The following is a 15,050-nucleotide window of genomic DNA, read 5'->3' as shown; positions in this document are numbered from 1 at the left end:
TGAAAAATGGCGTTAAACACTACAACAGCTACAACTACAACAACTAATATGTCATCAGATATGACTTCATTTGTTTAAGATTGAAAACCCTCAAACAATTTCATCTCAAAAACTGCTGAACAGAATTTGACTAAAATTGACTGCATCCAGGCATGAAGGTTGTTTATGTTTTTGTGAATGATGCCAATTTGGAATTGAGCATGGCCATAAAATTATAGAAAATTTTGAAGTGACCAAATTTAACAGAAATCATCCTCGCATGAAGTTCTTCAGAGTTTGTACAAATTATTTCCAATTTCAGCCAAAACTTGGTACAGGGCATCTTGGCATAAATCCATTTGAAGTTGGTACAAATGATAGTGAATCACCATCAGATATGGTCATCATTACTAAAAATAGAAAAACTGTTAAATGGCTTCTTTTCCCAAGCCAACGAGCAGAATTTCATCAGATTTAACAGAAAGCATCCAGGCATGAAGATCTTCCAAGTTTTAAAAAATATTTTCCCCCAGTTAAATATGGCCACCATTGCTAAACATACAAAAACTTTTAAATGATGTCTTCTCCAAAATGCTGAATAAAATTAGACCCAACTTGACAATGTATCCTGGCATGAAGACGTTTCCAGTTTGTACAATTGATGCTGATCTTTTCAAAAAGTACCAAACAGAATTTGATCAAATTTGATAGCATCCTGGCCTGAAGATCTATAAAAATATGTAAAATTGTATCATCTGCCATTAAATATTATTACTGTTAATAATAATAAAAACAGCATTTAAATTGACTTTCCAAAAATGGAACACAATTTAACCATACTTGACAGAAAGTGTCTTGGAATGAAGACTTTTCAAGTTGTACAAATGATTCTGATCCACCATAAAAATACGGCCAATATAAAACCAGAAAAACCTTTAATGATTTTTCCAAAACTACTGAATAGAATTTGACCTTGACCTTGACAGAAAGCATTTCAGGGTCAAGATTTTTCCAGACTACAAATGATACGTATCTGCCACTATTATAAAAATAGAAAAAATTATTCCTAACATTTTCTCAAAAACCACTGAATAGAATTTTACCAATTAATGAGTTCTAGTATGAAGAACTAATGTTAGTACAGATGATGCATAAAGACTTTTCATATTTATACAAACTTCCAGTAGCTTCTTCTAAATAACTGCTCAACAGAACTTATGACCAGATTTCACAGAAAGTGTCCTAGCTTGAAAGCCTTTCAGATTTTGTACAAAAGTAACCATTCTGCCATCAAATATGAGTGGCATTACTTAACGTAGAAAAAGATTGAACATGTTTACCGGTATGTAAAAATCTATGTTTCACAGAATTTGACCAACTTTGACACAAACACCATTGCATGAGGACCTTTCAGTATTGGACAGATAATACAGATGTTGATACAACTTTGACACAAACACCCAAACATTAGGACCTTTATGTATTAGATGATACCGATGTTGATCCAGTTGATATTATTATTGATACAACTTTGACACAGACACCCTAGCGTTAGGCCCTTTATGTATTAGATGATACCAATGTTGATCCAGTTGATATCAATATTGATACAACTTTGACACAAACACCCTAGCATTAGGACCTTTATGTATTAGATGATACCAATGTTGATCTAGTTGATATCAATATTGATACAACTTTGACACAAACACCCTAGCATTTGGACCTTTATATATTAGATGATACAGATGTGGATACAACTTTGACACGAGTACCATAGCATTAGGGCCCTTTAGTATTGGAAAGAAGATACAGATGTGGATACAACTTCGACACAAGTACCCTAGCATTGTATAAACACAAAAAGGACCTGTGTTGTTCGAAATTCCTGAAATTCAGATAGGTAAAATATTGAAATATTTCTCAGAACTTGACCTGTTGAAAGCAAAGGGACTCATTCAGATTTAACTAAGAGGTTTGAAAGCAACATTTCTTGTGGTTGCATAAAGAATTGCATACCTTATCAACTGAGTATAAAATCGGGCCAGTTCCCCAACATATGAAAGTAGCTAAAATCACCCCTGTTGACAAAACTAATGTTAACAATTTTAGATCAGTTTCAGATGTTAAAATCCTTTCCAAATTAATGAATTTCTGTGTAAGCAAGAACCTGTTTTATTAAATCCATCAGGAGTGAGGTGTAGTCACTAGTGTAATGGTTTTGGTAGATAAATGGTTGAAGCCTTGATGAAGGAACTCTTGTAGGTACAGTCTTTATGACCATCAGAGGAACTACAGATTTATATTTTCAGACAGATGGCTTTAATATTATTTCACACAAAGGTACCAGTCAATGACAGTAATGGAGTAATGACAAGCGGTCATTTTGTACACTATGGTGTTCTGCAGGGTCTAGTACTAGACCGCCTCCTGTTTCTAATCTTCATTAACAATTTGCCTTTTTACAAGTACATATCTATATGCTAATGATATACAACAACTTCTAATTTAATTTCCTGAAAACTAATTTTCAGGGTGCTATAGATGATTAAGAAACTTTGGTGTAAACAGAATGGAATTACCCAAAATATATTAAAGACTAAAAGTCTTCCGATTAGAACAGCCCAGGGAAGGTACAGATTTTAGGCCGCAATAATGCATCTTTCGTACAGCATGATAAGTTTATTGTCTGTGTACACATTGATAACTACCTAACATGAAATGATGCAATGATAAAGGTCTCATCTACACTCATTATCAAAGATGAAACATTCTGATAAAGTTAGGCTTAAGAGAAATCTAAACTTGTGTTGTTGTTGATGTTGTAGGGTTTAACGCCATTTCTCAGCACAAGATAGGCTATACATGGCGGCCAGTATAACTGGTGGAGGAAGAATCCTGGAAAACCCAGGGAAAAACCACCAACCCACCTAAACTTGTGTACAAAATTTCAGATCTAGAAGGTATTCATTATGAACAATGGTCAAATAACAGAAAGAAAATATCCAACATTTCTATGGTCTTTGTTAAATAATTAATACAAAATCCCAAAGCTCCAAAACAGTTAAGAACAGTTGTACGAATTTGGGCTTTGATTTGGAATAGTTTACCTTAATATGTGAAAGAAGCACCATCTTTAAAATGCTTTTCATAAAAGCATACAAGAATGGGTACATATTAGATCAGTATAGTTAATAATTACATTTGTTCATTCCTATGCAATTTTTTATCTTTTCTTTTTTTCCTCACTAAAATTTATTATCTTTTATTTTTCCCTCTTCTTCAATTTCTATTTTTTAAAAATTTAAATTCTGAACCTTTACATGAGAATATTTTGTTTGATAGAGGGCCTAGGGAGCTTATTTTTTAAACTGAGTGAGTTAACCCTCTAAAAATCAATACTACATGATGATGATGATGATGATTATTATTGTCATTATTATTATTAGCATTGGAAATTTAAACAATAATAAAAATATAAATTAATTAAAAAGTGTGATTAAATTCATTGATTCTGTGAATGGTAAATCATTTTCATTTTTTCTTTATAGGCTGCAGAAACGGGAAGTGGTAAAACTGGGGTATGTTTTCCAGTCATTCTAAGTATTATCATTCTTATTGGATGGATAATGAATTTTTACTCCTGCATCAGCAGATGATAAGACATAGGTATTACAGTAATAATTAATAGATGATAAGACATAGGTATTACAGTAAAAATTAATAGGAGTCAAGTAATGAAACTAGAACAGTTGTTTATCTTGTATTTCACTGCAAACATTTTTGTTGTTGATAACATCTTAGTAGCATTTATAGTTTTCTTCACAAGATCGTTGTCTGTTGAGCACTGATGACATTCACTGTGATTATTAAACTTCACATTTAACATGTTCTCAATAGTTCTCTTGTCCATATTTCCATCTGAATTGCTTCGTATTTTGCAAAGAATGGAGACTCTCCTCTCTGTATCGGCATTAGAATGTTTGTAATGGCAGGACAACTATGCTCAGCTTGCAAGGAAGTTCTGACTTCAGTTTTCCTGTTGCTGGGTTTGTAAGGTTGCTGACTGCTGTCCAATAATCATCCAAGTTATGTTCACCTCATGGAGGAAGTTCCTTACTTGAATTTAAGTTGTATTTCTGAGTCTCATCTTCAGTACATTCTCTTTTTGGCACAGATCCAAAAATCTGTTGGCAGGTTTCCCCACTGTAAAAAAATAGAGATTGATTTTAACTTGAAATAAACATTGGAAAAATTCATAATGAATTTATTCTTTTATGAATAATTTATCCTAACCTGAAAATTAATTATCTTGCAATATATGATTACCAGATATATTTTATCTAGGGATCTAACTTAATTTGTGTGCATGAAAACTTCAAATGGTTTTAAAGATGCATACCTATAAAATGCACAACGCAAACTCAGGACCTTTGCTACTCAGGACCTCCCTTTGAAATATTTTTCATTGTACCATGAAAGTTGCCCAATTTAAAAATTTGGAGCCACTTTTCATCCATATGGGCCATTTTATGTCATGATGCAGGGACTTAAATATGTGCACAATATTATATTGGTCCTATTTTTATTCTATATAAACATGACAATAGAACAGTTTTTATATATTTTTATTACATTTCAAAGCACAAGAATAATTATTAATAAATATAACAATACTATTATATACACATGAAGTTCAATGTATAGCATATGAAAAGCAAGAATGAATCAGAATGTTTCTTTATAACTGATAATACAAAATACCGCTTAGTCTTTATGAACATTGTCACTGACACTTCAAAAATATCTGCCTCATTTTTTCCCCAGACCATTTCTTAAATGTCTTCCTGAAATCAAATTTTTTGTCACTGGGCCCATCAAGAGAAATTCTCATTAAATTTTGCATAGTAGATATACCCATAGAATTTTGTAAGTTTGTTTTAATCAGCTAATGGTGACTGAACCCCCTCTCACAGTCTGCAGTAGAAATATGGGCAACAAGTAACCTGGTAGCTGCCTCAGATGCAACTGGACATAAATCTTTGTTTTTCAGAGTTAGATTAGCCATATTCTTTATGCCTTGAGACAGACTTGTTTTTTAATTTTTCTTTGATATTAAGCAACTGGGATCCTTCACATTCGACAACTGGCATCCTTGTAGCAGCTGTTACTCAGCTAAGTTCATACCACAAAAATGTGTTATCTAAGTAAATAATCCCTAAAACACTAAACAGTCCCAAGTGCATCTCACACAGTTTGCTGTAAACATAAATTATCAATATGTGCAAATGACACCAAATCTTTTTGCTGACCTGTTCAACAATAGAGTATATCCCTCTGTCATTCCTTATTTCCTACTAATCACATTTAATTACTTCTCAAAACCGACTGACATCTTGCAGTTAGCTGCAATCATCTTCGAATAACATCTTATTCGTCATCTACCGACATGATCCACTGACTGCCGCAGATAGTGAAAACAGGTATTAAGATGCCTGAGTCTCTTATATCAATGAAAAATTAAAAATTTCCTTTATAAGAATTTGTTGCCAGCATTTTTCTACAGTAAGTAAAAAATACGACCACTTTCAATTTTTTTTTGCATTTGGCAACAAATGTGAAGCCTAACAGAAGCCCTGTCTACTTGTCTGCACAGTTAAACTGATATCCGTTCATTGTTGAATTTTGAATCACTTCAGAGCCAGTGGTTTTTTAGCATTGGGAGAAGGTACATGTTTTGGTACTTTGCCATGTATTAAACAAAATATATATGATCTCTTCTTAAATATTTCTCTTAAAATATCTTGAACAATAAAACAGTTAAACTTGACAAAAAATCAAAATACTTACTCTTGTGTGTCTACCAAAATAATTTGTGATGGTCAGTCTCTTCATCTTATCACCTCCAATTTTCATCATCAAAGGGTCGTAACTCCCTTTTGTTTCTTGATTACTTATAACACCTCAAAAACATCCCACATTAGGACAAACACTCCAAATTCCAACAATACATTAATCAATTAACAGATTGGTATGTACATATGTCAACTGTTCATCAACAATTCTAATCTTATTGCATGGCCATATATGGTCACACTGATGTTTCTGGTCTCCACTAGGCTGGTTCTGGCTGGTTTCTTTAATGTGTTGATAGAAGACATAAAAATACAGATGGTGTGGGTTTTTTTAATTTAATTTTGTAAAACAATATTCTTTTAATTTTGAAAAGCTGTATAGGTGGTACTGTAGATTTCAGCTCTATATATCTGCAGTAGGCAGCCTTTAAAGTGGTATTTTTGGCAGAATAACATGCATTTCTTTGATGAATATTTTGTTTTCTTTAAAATACTACCAGTTATGTTTATAATTAGCACTGAAATGCGTGTTAAAATCATGCCAGAATCACACCAAAAATGACAATTTATGTTTTTCTTTTTAAATTTTTTTCGCAGAAAAGATGTGCAGACTTGTTCTATAATAGCAATTGCTCGATGCCAAATAAAGAATGAATCGTCTTTATGTCAGTGATACATTTGGACAATAAAAATATTATTTGAGAAGTCTTTGTATTTTCAATACACATGTGTTTAGGTGTCGTTTATATTACATAAAGCTGTCTGACTTGGAAAATAGTGGTATATTTCAGCAGCAATATGATAATTGGATGATTGACAAATGATAATTTCAGATCACCATTTTGGAAAGGTGTAATTTGTATAAAACTTAATTAAATTTATTGTGAAAATGAATAAAATGTGGGAAAATTGTAAAGACTAATGTCTCTGTCTCTTGTTCAGAGGTTTGAATGGTCCCAAGGACCTAAAATTATCAGAGATTTTGGGAAGGAGGGCCAAAATGTCAGCCTGACTCTGCCTTGAATTTATGTGTTGCTGTAGTCATCTGTCTTCAACGTTTCTCTATACATGTCTCTTTTGTTTCTGTCTCCACCAAATGACTGGAGATTAAGTTAATTATATTGTCTAGTTTTTATATTCTGTTTTTGTGATGTTGAGACTGAACACAACATCTTGTTTAGCCCCCTACTTTATTCTTTCTTTTGCTAATTATTCCTTCCTTCTCCCTGTTATTATTGGGGCTTAATGATACATATTTTACAGTTCAAGGTTAATTTAATATAATAACTTTGAACCTGTCAGTATTAACAACCTTCTATATCTCTCTCTCTGTTGTGACTTGAACTTTATTTCTTCGCCAACAATGGGACTTTAATATTGTTGCACCTGCTTTAGTCAGAAATGCTTGTGAAGAGAACAATGTTATAACAAGACATACTTAGGAAGAAAAACATATTTGACTTTGAGTATTTGATCACACATTTGTTGACATATAAACTAGTGACTTCCCCATTGAATATATGATATTGATTATATATTTTTGGGGGTTGTGGGGAAATTGCATATATTGTGATTTACACGTCATCAGCAGTCATGAGCATATTCTTATTTGGTGATTTACATTTTACAGTTGATGTTTGAAGAACAATCCAAAAGTATAGGCGCTCATCGTAATTCTTTCAAGTTTCACATTGATTGACAAATTTTCAAATATTTTGTCTTTCTTTATGATAATTAGATACTGCAGTCATTGCTAGTTTTCAGTTTTGAATATCTAAAACGTAAGACTTCATGAAAATTACCGATTGAAGGAACATAACAAGAAAGGAAACAAAACCATCTTAAAATGAAGTTAATTTCAATCCCATAGTCATGGAAACTACTGAAGTTGTACATGGCTTTAGGAAAATATTCACAACATATACGTTCATGACATGTAAATTTAAACGAAACGACTCGATAACCAGTGTCATCCTTTCAGTAGAGCAGACATCATAATCCTACAGGGTGATGTGTATGTAGGTTGATGCTTATGTATTTCCTCTTCCTTAACTATTCTCTTAATGTGATTGGATAATAGATGGAGACAGGATATGTTTCTTCAAGAATAATTACCCGATCACATTAGTGTCAATCCTTCCTACCCTTCCCAGCAAATGCAATCATCTTGGTATAGGTTTTAATGAAGCTTAGCTAGTAAACATTTGGCATATGTGTGGGCAACTTGCTGGGGCAAGGGCAGGTTTTCTATAAGAGCTACTTTGCTTGTTTACATGATATATAGCCAGAAATTACAGCTTTCAGGAAGGGTTGGATTCCAAAGTAGCAGAGGTTATTTCCTAATGTTAATGTGATTGGGTAACTATTGTTGGATAAACATAAAAAATTATCCTTCATAAATTATTGATCCAAGACATAAAAGAAGCTGTGATGTTAAGTCAGTTTTCTCAAGTCTCTATCTCAGATATGTAGCATCATAGAGACAACAACTGAATCTGTTGGGTCCAATGATGGTGGCCCAGGTAATCAATAGACCTTTTTAGGTCAGTGCAGCTTCCTCACATCTGTGAGTTTAATATTTTTGCTGGGTTTCTTTATGTTTTTGTTGCTCAGTAAGAAAAAGTAATTCTTTATGTGTCATTATAATGGGTTACATGACCATAATTTGTGCAGCCTTCTAATTAGAGTGGTTTGTCAATGTTATAGGGAATTCAGACATTCTTCCCTTGAAGCAGGCTAATGATAGGGGCTGGATGCATTCTCTCCTCTTACCTATTCTCCTAACATTAATGTGATTGGAGAGTTTATTCGAAGGAGAAGGCAGACTTTTTTGTAAATTATGTTTCTCCAATAATTACGTTACTAGTATACCACCCACACTTTCCCACAAATGCATGCATCCTTATTGATATTTCAATCAGCTTAAGATGAGGTCCAAGCCATTTGTCCTGCAGGATAAGTGACAGGTCCAAGCCATTTATTCTTTAGGACAAGTGAAAGGTCCAAGCTATTTGACCAGCAGGACATGAAGCCAACTGAATACCTTTTGTGCCCTGGTTCTGATCCTTCAAATTTATTATCTGTCCTTCCCATAATCTGTCTCACTACAATATTGAATTTTGATTCTTCAGCATAAATATTGACACTTTTGACATAATTCTATGATAAGAAATTTTACTTATGTTAAGCGCATTGCACATTGGTTCTCCATTAGTTAAAAAAAACATATTTTGTTAATATCCAGATTTTACAGGATACTATTGCTGTGTATTTTTTTGTCAGGCTTTCTGTCTGCCCATCCTTCAAATCGTCTATGAGACCGTAAGAGATCAAATGGAGGGCAAGGGAGGCAAATCAACTAAGCCAGTGAAAGGTTAGTGAGAGTATTAAATAAATTTTGTGTAGTGCATCTGGCTATTAAGTCAAATGAGTGCATGTTACATTATGGCCCTGTGTCCTGATTGTGTTGTCTGTTGTGTATCATCTGTTGTTTGTTCTATGTAATTGATAATCAATCAGCATTTATTATTGTAAGCATAAAACAAATATATTTCCTGAACGATGGAATGAGGCTAAAGTGTGATCTTTTCATAAATCTGGTCCTGCTGATGACAAAAATAATTTTAGACTGGCTTATCAAAAATTCTTGATCAACATTCTAAAGATTATTATTGATAAGCAGTCTGTTGTTTAATAGGCAATCCAACTTTTGCCCAAATCATTCCTGTGAAACTGCTCTTGCTAGTATCATTGTAAAATGGCTCAAAGCATTAGATAATGGAGTTGGAGTTGTACTGGTTGATTTTAGGAAAGCTTTTTATCTAGTTGATCATTATATTTTACTTGAAAGTTTTAAACTTTACAAGCTGAACAACAACTTTTTAAATTGGTTTAAGTTGAAAGGAAGAAAACAAAAAGCTGACATAAACAGTGTCATGCCAGACAAAACAAAAAACTTGTGGCATGGAGTACCTCAGGGATCTATTTTAGAACCACTACTCTTAATATTTTTTTATAAAAAATCTGCATTTGTATACAGTAAATATTGAAACTAATCTTTATGTTGACTACACCACCTTATATATTAGCTTGTCTAAAACTACTATCAAAAGAAACTTTCAAAATGCTTTTCTTTGCCTTCAGAATGGTGTAAACATAATGGAATGGTCATTAATTTAGACAAAACCAAAATGATGATGGTAATCTCTTTTCAGAGACATAAGAGAATTAAAGTTAATATTCTCCATGTCTATTTTAATGACATGGAACTGAAAAGTGTTATGCAAGATAAACTTGTATTAGGTCAAGTTGATAACAGTATGTTATGGTCACAGCATATCAGTAATGTCATCAAACAGATGGCTAAGAATACAGGATATTATTTTACAAAAGTTCTATTCAACCTCATCTGGACTACTCCAAAATCATATGGGATAAAGCTTCTCAAATAAATTTGTTAAAAGTGGAAAGACTTCAGAATTGCCATCAGAATTATCCATGACAACAGAGTTGATAATGTTTATGAATGTGTGAAGTGTTTGAAGATAATAACTATAGATAAAAGAATCTGTTTAAGACAAGCTAAATTTATGAATAAAGTTTCCATTGGTTCAGTGCCCAATTACATAAATGATATGTTCAGTTAAAGGACAAATAATATAAATACATCTTCTAGTCTATCAATGCTACACTTTGTATCATATAATAACTTTCTTCTTCCTAAACCCAAAACTGAATTGTATAAAATAGTTTGCCTTTTTTGGGGTCCAGTCTTTTGGAACTGTCTACCTAAAGATATTAAAGAAACGTCATCAGTGCCTTCCTTTCATTGCAGATGTTTGAAGTGGATACAATACAGATAATGTCAATAAAATAATCAGTTATGGCCAACATTGTGGTATATTTGTGTGTGTGTGTATATATAATGTGTGTGTGTGTGCATGTTCAAATGATGAAGTTTTCAATCTGCATGTTTGTGTACACAATGCTCTGTGTGCTGAATCCATACTTAGCTGTTCTTCTGTTCATGAATCCATAATTTGTATGTTTGTTTCCCAGCTGTATTTTATATATTTGCCAGTACACAAGTAGATAATTGATTGCCACAAGGGAGATTAGTTTTTGTACTAATTGTGTCACCCTCATAAAATAAAGACTTTAGTATTATTATTGTTATTATTATTATTATTATTATCATTATTATTAACTAAAGCACTCACCATGATGGATTACTGCCATCTCACCTCTGTCTGCTTGGGTTCGAGTCTCGGGTTCGACCAATGTGGGTATGAGAGAAAGCTTGCCAGTAGCTTCTCATTGGTCGGTGGTTATTTCTGGGGTTTTCCCAGGTTCTTCCTCCACCATTAATACTGACTGCCATGTATAGCCTATCTTGTGCTGAAAAATGGCGTTAAACCCTACAACAACAACAACAACAGTTATTATTACTCCTCCTGAATGGTAGGTCATATTGCCATGAGGTTTTCACTTGGAGACTTCTTTGGTGTATAATTGTACCTGAATGAAAATGATCCTGATTTTGCCTTTCAATATGGCCACCATGAAAATGTTGTCATTGCCACTCCTCCAGAATTTATGGTTATATCGCTATAGGGTTTTCACCCAAAGACTTTTTATTACATCTAATTGGTCCTAAATGATGATGGTGCCCCATCGACATCAAATATGAACATGCTCAAAATCTTATAACTTTTTCTGTTGATTATTGGTGCGAGGTTTATACCAAATTCTTCTAATGGTGTGTCGTTTTGTGTAAAATAAAAATGATGCCAATGTTATTTCAACTACTGCTGCTGCAGCTAATTTGAAAATATTATGGCATGACAGTAAAAAATAAATTGTCTTCTGTTTTTATTTTTGTCCTAGACAAATGTCAAACCTGTCCTAAGTTTTGCAAAGCTAAAATCGTCTGCATTAAGCCTGATCAAACTGTTTTGGTTTTTTGAGAACAAGACTAAAATGTGAACTTTAAAAGTCATTGATTTTCTACATCACAATCTAAACTGAATTCCATTTTATTCACCTCTCTAGATTTTATACTTTTATCAGTTACCATTGTCACATAATGACATTTTATTCACCTCTCTAGATTTTATACTTTTATCAATTACCAATGTCACATAATGACATTTTATTGTTCTGCAGGAAGTTAAGAACTATATTTTTTCTTGCAAGAATGAACCCTTCTGGTTTCTTCTATGGTTCCCTCGATGGATGTGAAATGTTTGTATTCCTATACCCAATTTTACAGGTAAAGTCAGCAAAATACATGGCACTTAGTTAAAATATAAGTTTGAGTGTTTAAATTTTTATCTGAAGTCCTATGTATCTTAATATTTAACAATGGGTTTTTTTTCAGGTCAAGGAGGTACAAGTGCTAAATGGAAGATGAATGTTTATGATCGCGGGGATGCCATGGGTATGACAATTTTTCAGCTGTACTTCATTTACTTTTGTATAAGAAACAACCACCTGCGAATAACAAGAAAAACCTAGAACACAAACTAATTTGTTTCAGTTTGTCCTTCTGTTCTTACCTTTCGATCACACTATTTCCATAACTATTTGCCTTAATTATCAAGTGCAGCTTGAGTGACATAAACAGCAAACACATGAAGATATTGGACATATTCAAGCTTAGAAATCTCTGTTTATAGTTTTCTGTTTCAGCTTTCTTATGAGTACTTTGCAGAAATTGCAAAATTCACAAAGATGAAATCAGAGAAGGCATGGAAGACTATTTCTTATCTCTACTAGTCATAGACCAAAATATGGCCACAGTGGTAGCCATCCTGAACTTTTGTTACTGCAACACCACCAGTATGGATGGTCATATCAACATGGGGTTTGCACTGAAAGACCAGTTATGATGTCTAGCTATTCCTGGCACCAAAAAAAATCATGCCAATCTGACATCCAATATAGCCATCATGGGAGCCTTTTTGAAAACCCTGTCATAACAACTCTACTTGAACAGAAAGGCAAATTCCTGTGGGGTTTTCATTAGAAGATTTATGATATCCATTTGACCCTACACAAAGATGGTGCTGATCTTATGTCCAATGTTGCTATCACACCAGTCATCTAAAATCTTGTTCTTACTCATACACCTGAATGGAAAGTCATATTTTGTAAATATTGTTCTCTCAACTCCTCTCCAAAATGATGACTGTATCAGCATGGGTTTTCAGCTATAGACCTCTTATGATATCTAGTTTTTTCTATTTTCAGCCGTAGATGTCTTATAATACATAGTTGGTCCTAAATGAAAATAATACGAGTTGTACATCCAATATGGCTGCCATTATGGCTTGAATGGATAACCATTATGACATGGGGTTTTCATCAAAAGACTTCAGTGTTGTCTCCTTTGTCCTAAATGAAAATGGTGCCAAGCTGGCATCCAGTATGTGTACACATCAGCTAATTTGAAAATCGTGTTGTTGCTGGATAAGATCAGAGTTGGTTTTACCACTTTAGAGTTAAAAGGAAGAAATGGTCTTATCTTGAATTCCTGAAAATTCTTTTTACTCAGAGAATCTCTCTCATTAAGGAACTCTTTTATGGTTTATATAGATATAGAGGACGAGAGTTCAGTCTTGGATCATAGGATTTTCCTACATTATTGTTCATTTCAGCAATAAATTGAGTTTTTATGGACAAATCAGTTTTCAAACTTCAACTATTAATTGTAATATTTCACCTTTCCAAAGCATAATCGGATATAATCAGTAATCCAATTATCAAACATGTGCTGTTCATTAATGCTGGGCTCTTAAATTTAAGCTTAATGTATTATAAATGAGATCTAAATACACATGTATTGAATAAACAAGATTCCATTTTGAAATCATATCAGTATGATCTCATTTTGGCACTCTAGTGACTTGTTCATTTTCAGCTATTTACATGCATTTCTTAAATATAAAACATCTTTGACCCTTTTACACCTACATTCATGAAAATCATGGACTCCGAACTCAGCTATACCAGAAGTAGGTCAATGTCACCTAATCTTCATGCTTGAGTGGCTCACATATTTTCAACTATTCATGTTACACCCTTAATATTTTGATCTTCATCTTTCCCACTCACAAAAATTGATATTTAAATGAGTAACTCGGCTTGACAAAATATAGGTCAGTGTGACTTAATTTTCCTGCCTGAGTGACATTTTTGATTTTTTAAAATACATATTATCTTTTTTTAACCTAATTACATATACTCAAACTTTATTTTCACTCTTCACTGATGAAGCTTTGTTGTTTTAATAATTATTATATTGCTGTAATAAGTCATTAGGTCAGACTTAAAGCAAAGTGAATAAGTATGAAATGTGTCCAAACCGGTTGAATCAGCAGCTATGGCATCTCTGTTTGCAAGGCTTTTCACACTTCATGGCTTCTTCAGTCCACCATACCATCCTGTTGTAGAGCTGATTTTGTTTTTAAGTAAACACTTTTATTTTTTACACCAATATATTCTTGGTGCTTGTTTACTCTGAAGTAGTAAATTGTTTGCAAATTATGTAATAACATGTAGACTACTCTCACTTGGTGACTCTTTATTTCAGCCATTGATCCAGAAGGCCATTTATGTCAAAGTCGAGACCCACAAAACTGGCATGGAACACGCTCCAACAAGTCAGTCTCAGGAGATGGTGAGAAACACATATTAGTTGAAATATTAAATTCATATTAGTATTCTTGCACCAGTTTGCAATATCTGGCAAAATTATATGTGAAATTAAAGAAATTCTCAATTTTGATTTGCTTATAATAAGGTGGAGTGTATTATGTTTTGAAGTCATCCATTTGTCAACCCATCTGTTACTAATTTTGTTTTTGCAGATTAGCTTAAGTAGCCCACAATCTACAGTTACCAAGTTTTAATGGCTGGCTTGCATATCGATTTTGGATAAGGTCAGAGGTCAAGGGTACAGTGACTGTATGAAGAAACATGGTTTCTGTATAAAAACTCAAGATTTCCACAGTTACCAAGCTTGATGGTTGGTTTGCATTGGAGGTAGGATCTTATCCTAATTAGCTTTGGGATCAAAATTTTAAAGGCAAGGTCACTGACTAAAAGTAGAAAAAGTAGTTTCTAAACAATAATTTGAGTTCTCCACCATCTACTAACTCTAAACTTTGTAGATGGCTTGCATTTCGAATAAGAAACAAATTTAATAAATTTTGG

The 15,050-nt window shown here is 33.1% G+C and overlaps 1 protein-coding gene across 1 annotated transcript in view; it reads left to right on the top strand.

Moving 5' to 3' along the window:
* LOC149780279 (ATP-dependent RNA helicase DDX1-like) overlaps window positions 1-15,050 on the top strand; it is a 339,496-nt gene that overhangs the window by 8,740 nt on the left and 315,706 nt on the right. The window contains exons 4-7 of the mRNA XM_089937077.1: window positions 3,531-3,560; window positions 9,117-9,207; window positions 12,214-12,273; window positions 14,428-14,514. Of these exons, the coding sequence (XP_089793203.1) occupies window positions 3,531-3,560; window positions 9,117-9,207; window positions 12,214-12,273; window positions 14,428-14,514 (268 nt within the window). The remainder of the gene's footprint in view (window positions 1-3,530; window positions 3,561-9,116; window positions 9,208-12,213; window positions 12,274-14,427; window positions 14,515-15,050) is intronic.

The sequence above is a fragment of the Sinohyriopsis cumingii genome, chromosome 16 (genome assembly GCF_028554795.1).
Source record: "Sinohyriopsis cumingii isolate HCF-2022 chromosome 16, ASM2855479v2, whole genome shotgun sequence".
NCBI lineage: Eukaryota > Metazoa > Mollusca > Bivalvia > Unionida > Unionidae > Sinohyriopsis > Sinohyriopsis cumingii.
Note: the sequence above shows the minus strand (reverse complement) of the source record. Positions and strands in the feature narration are given on the sequence as shown.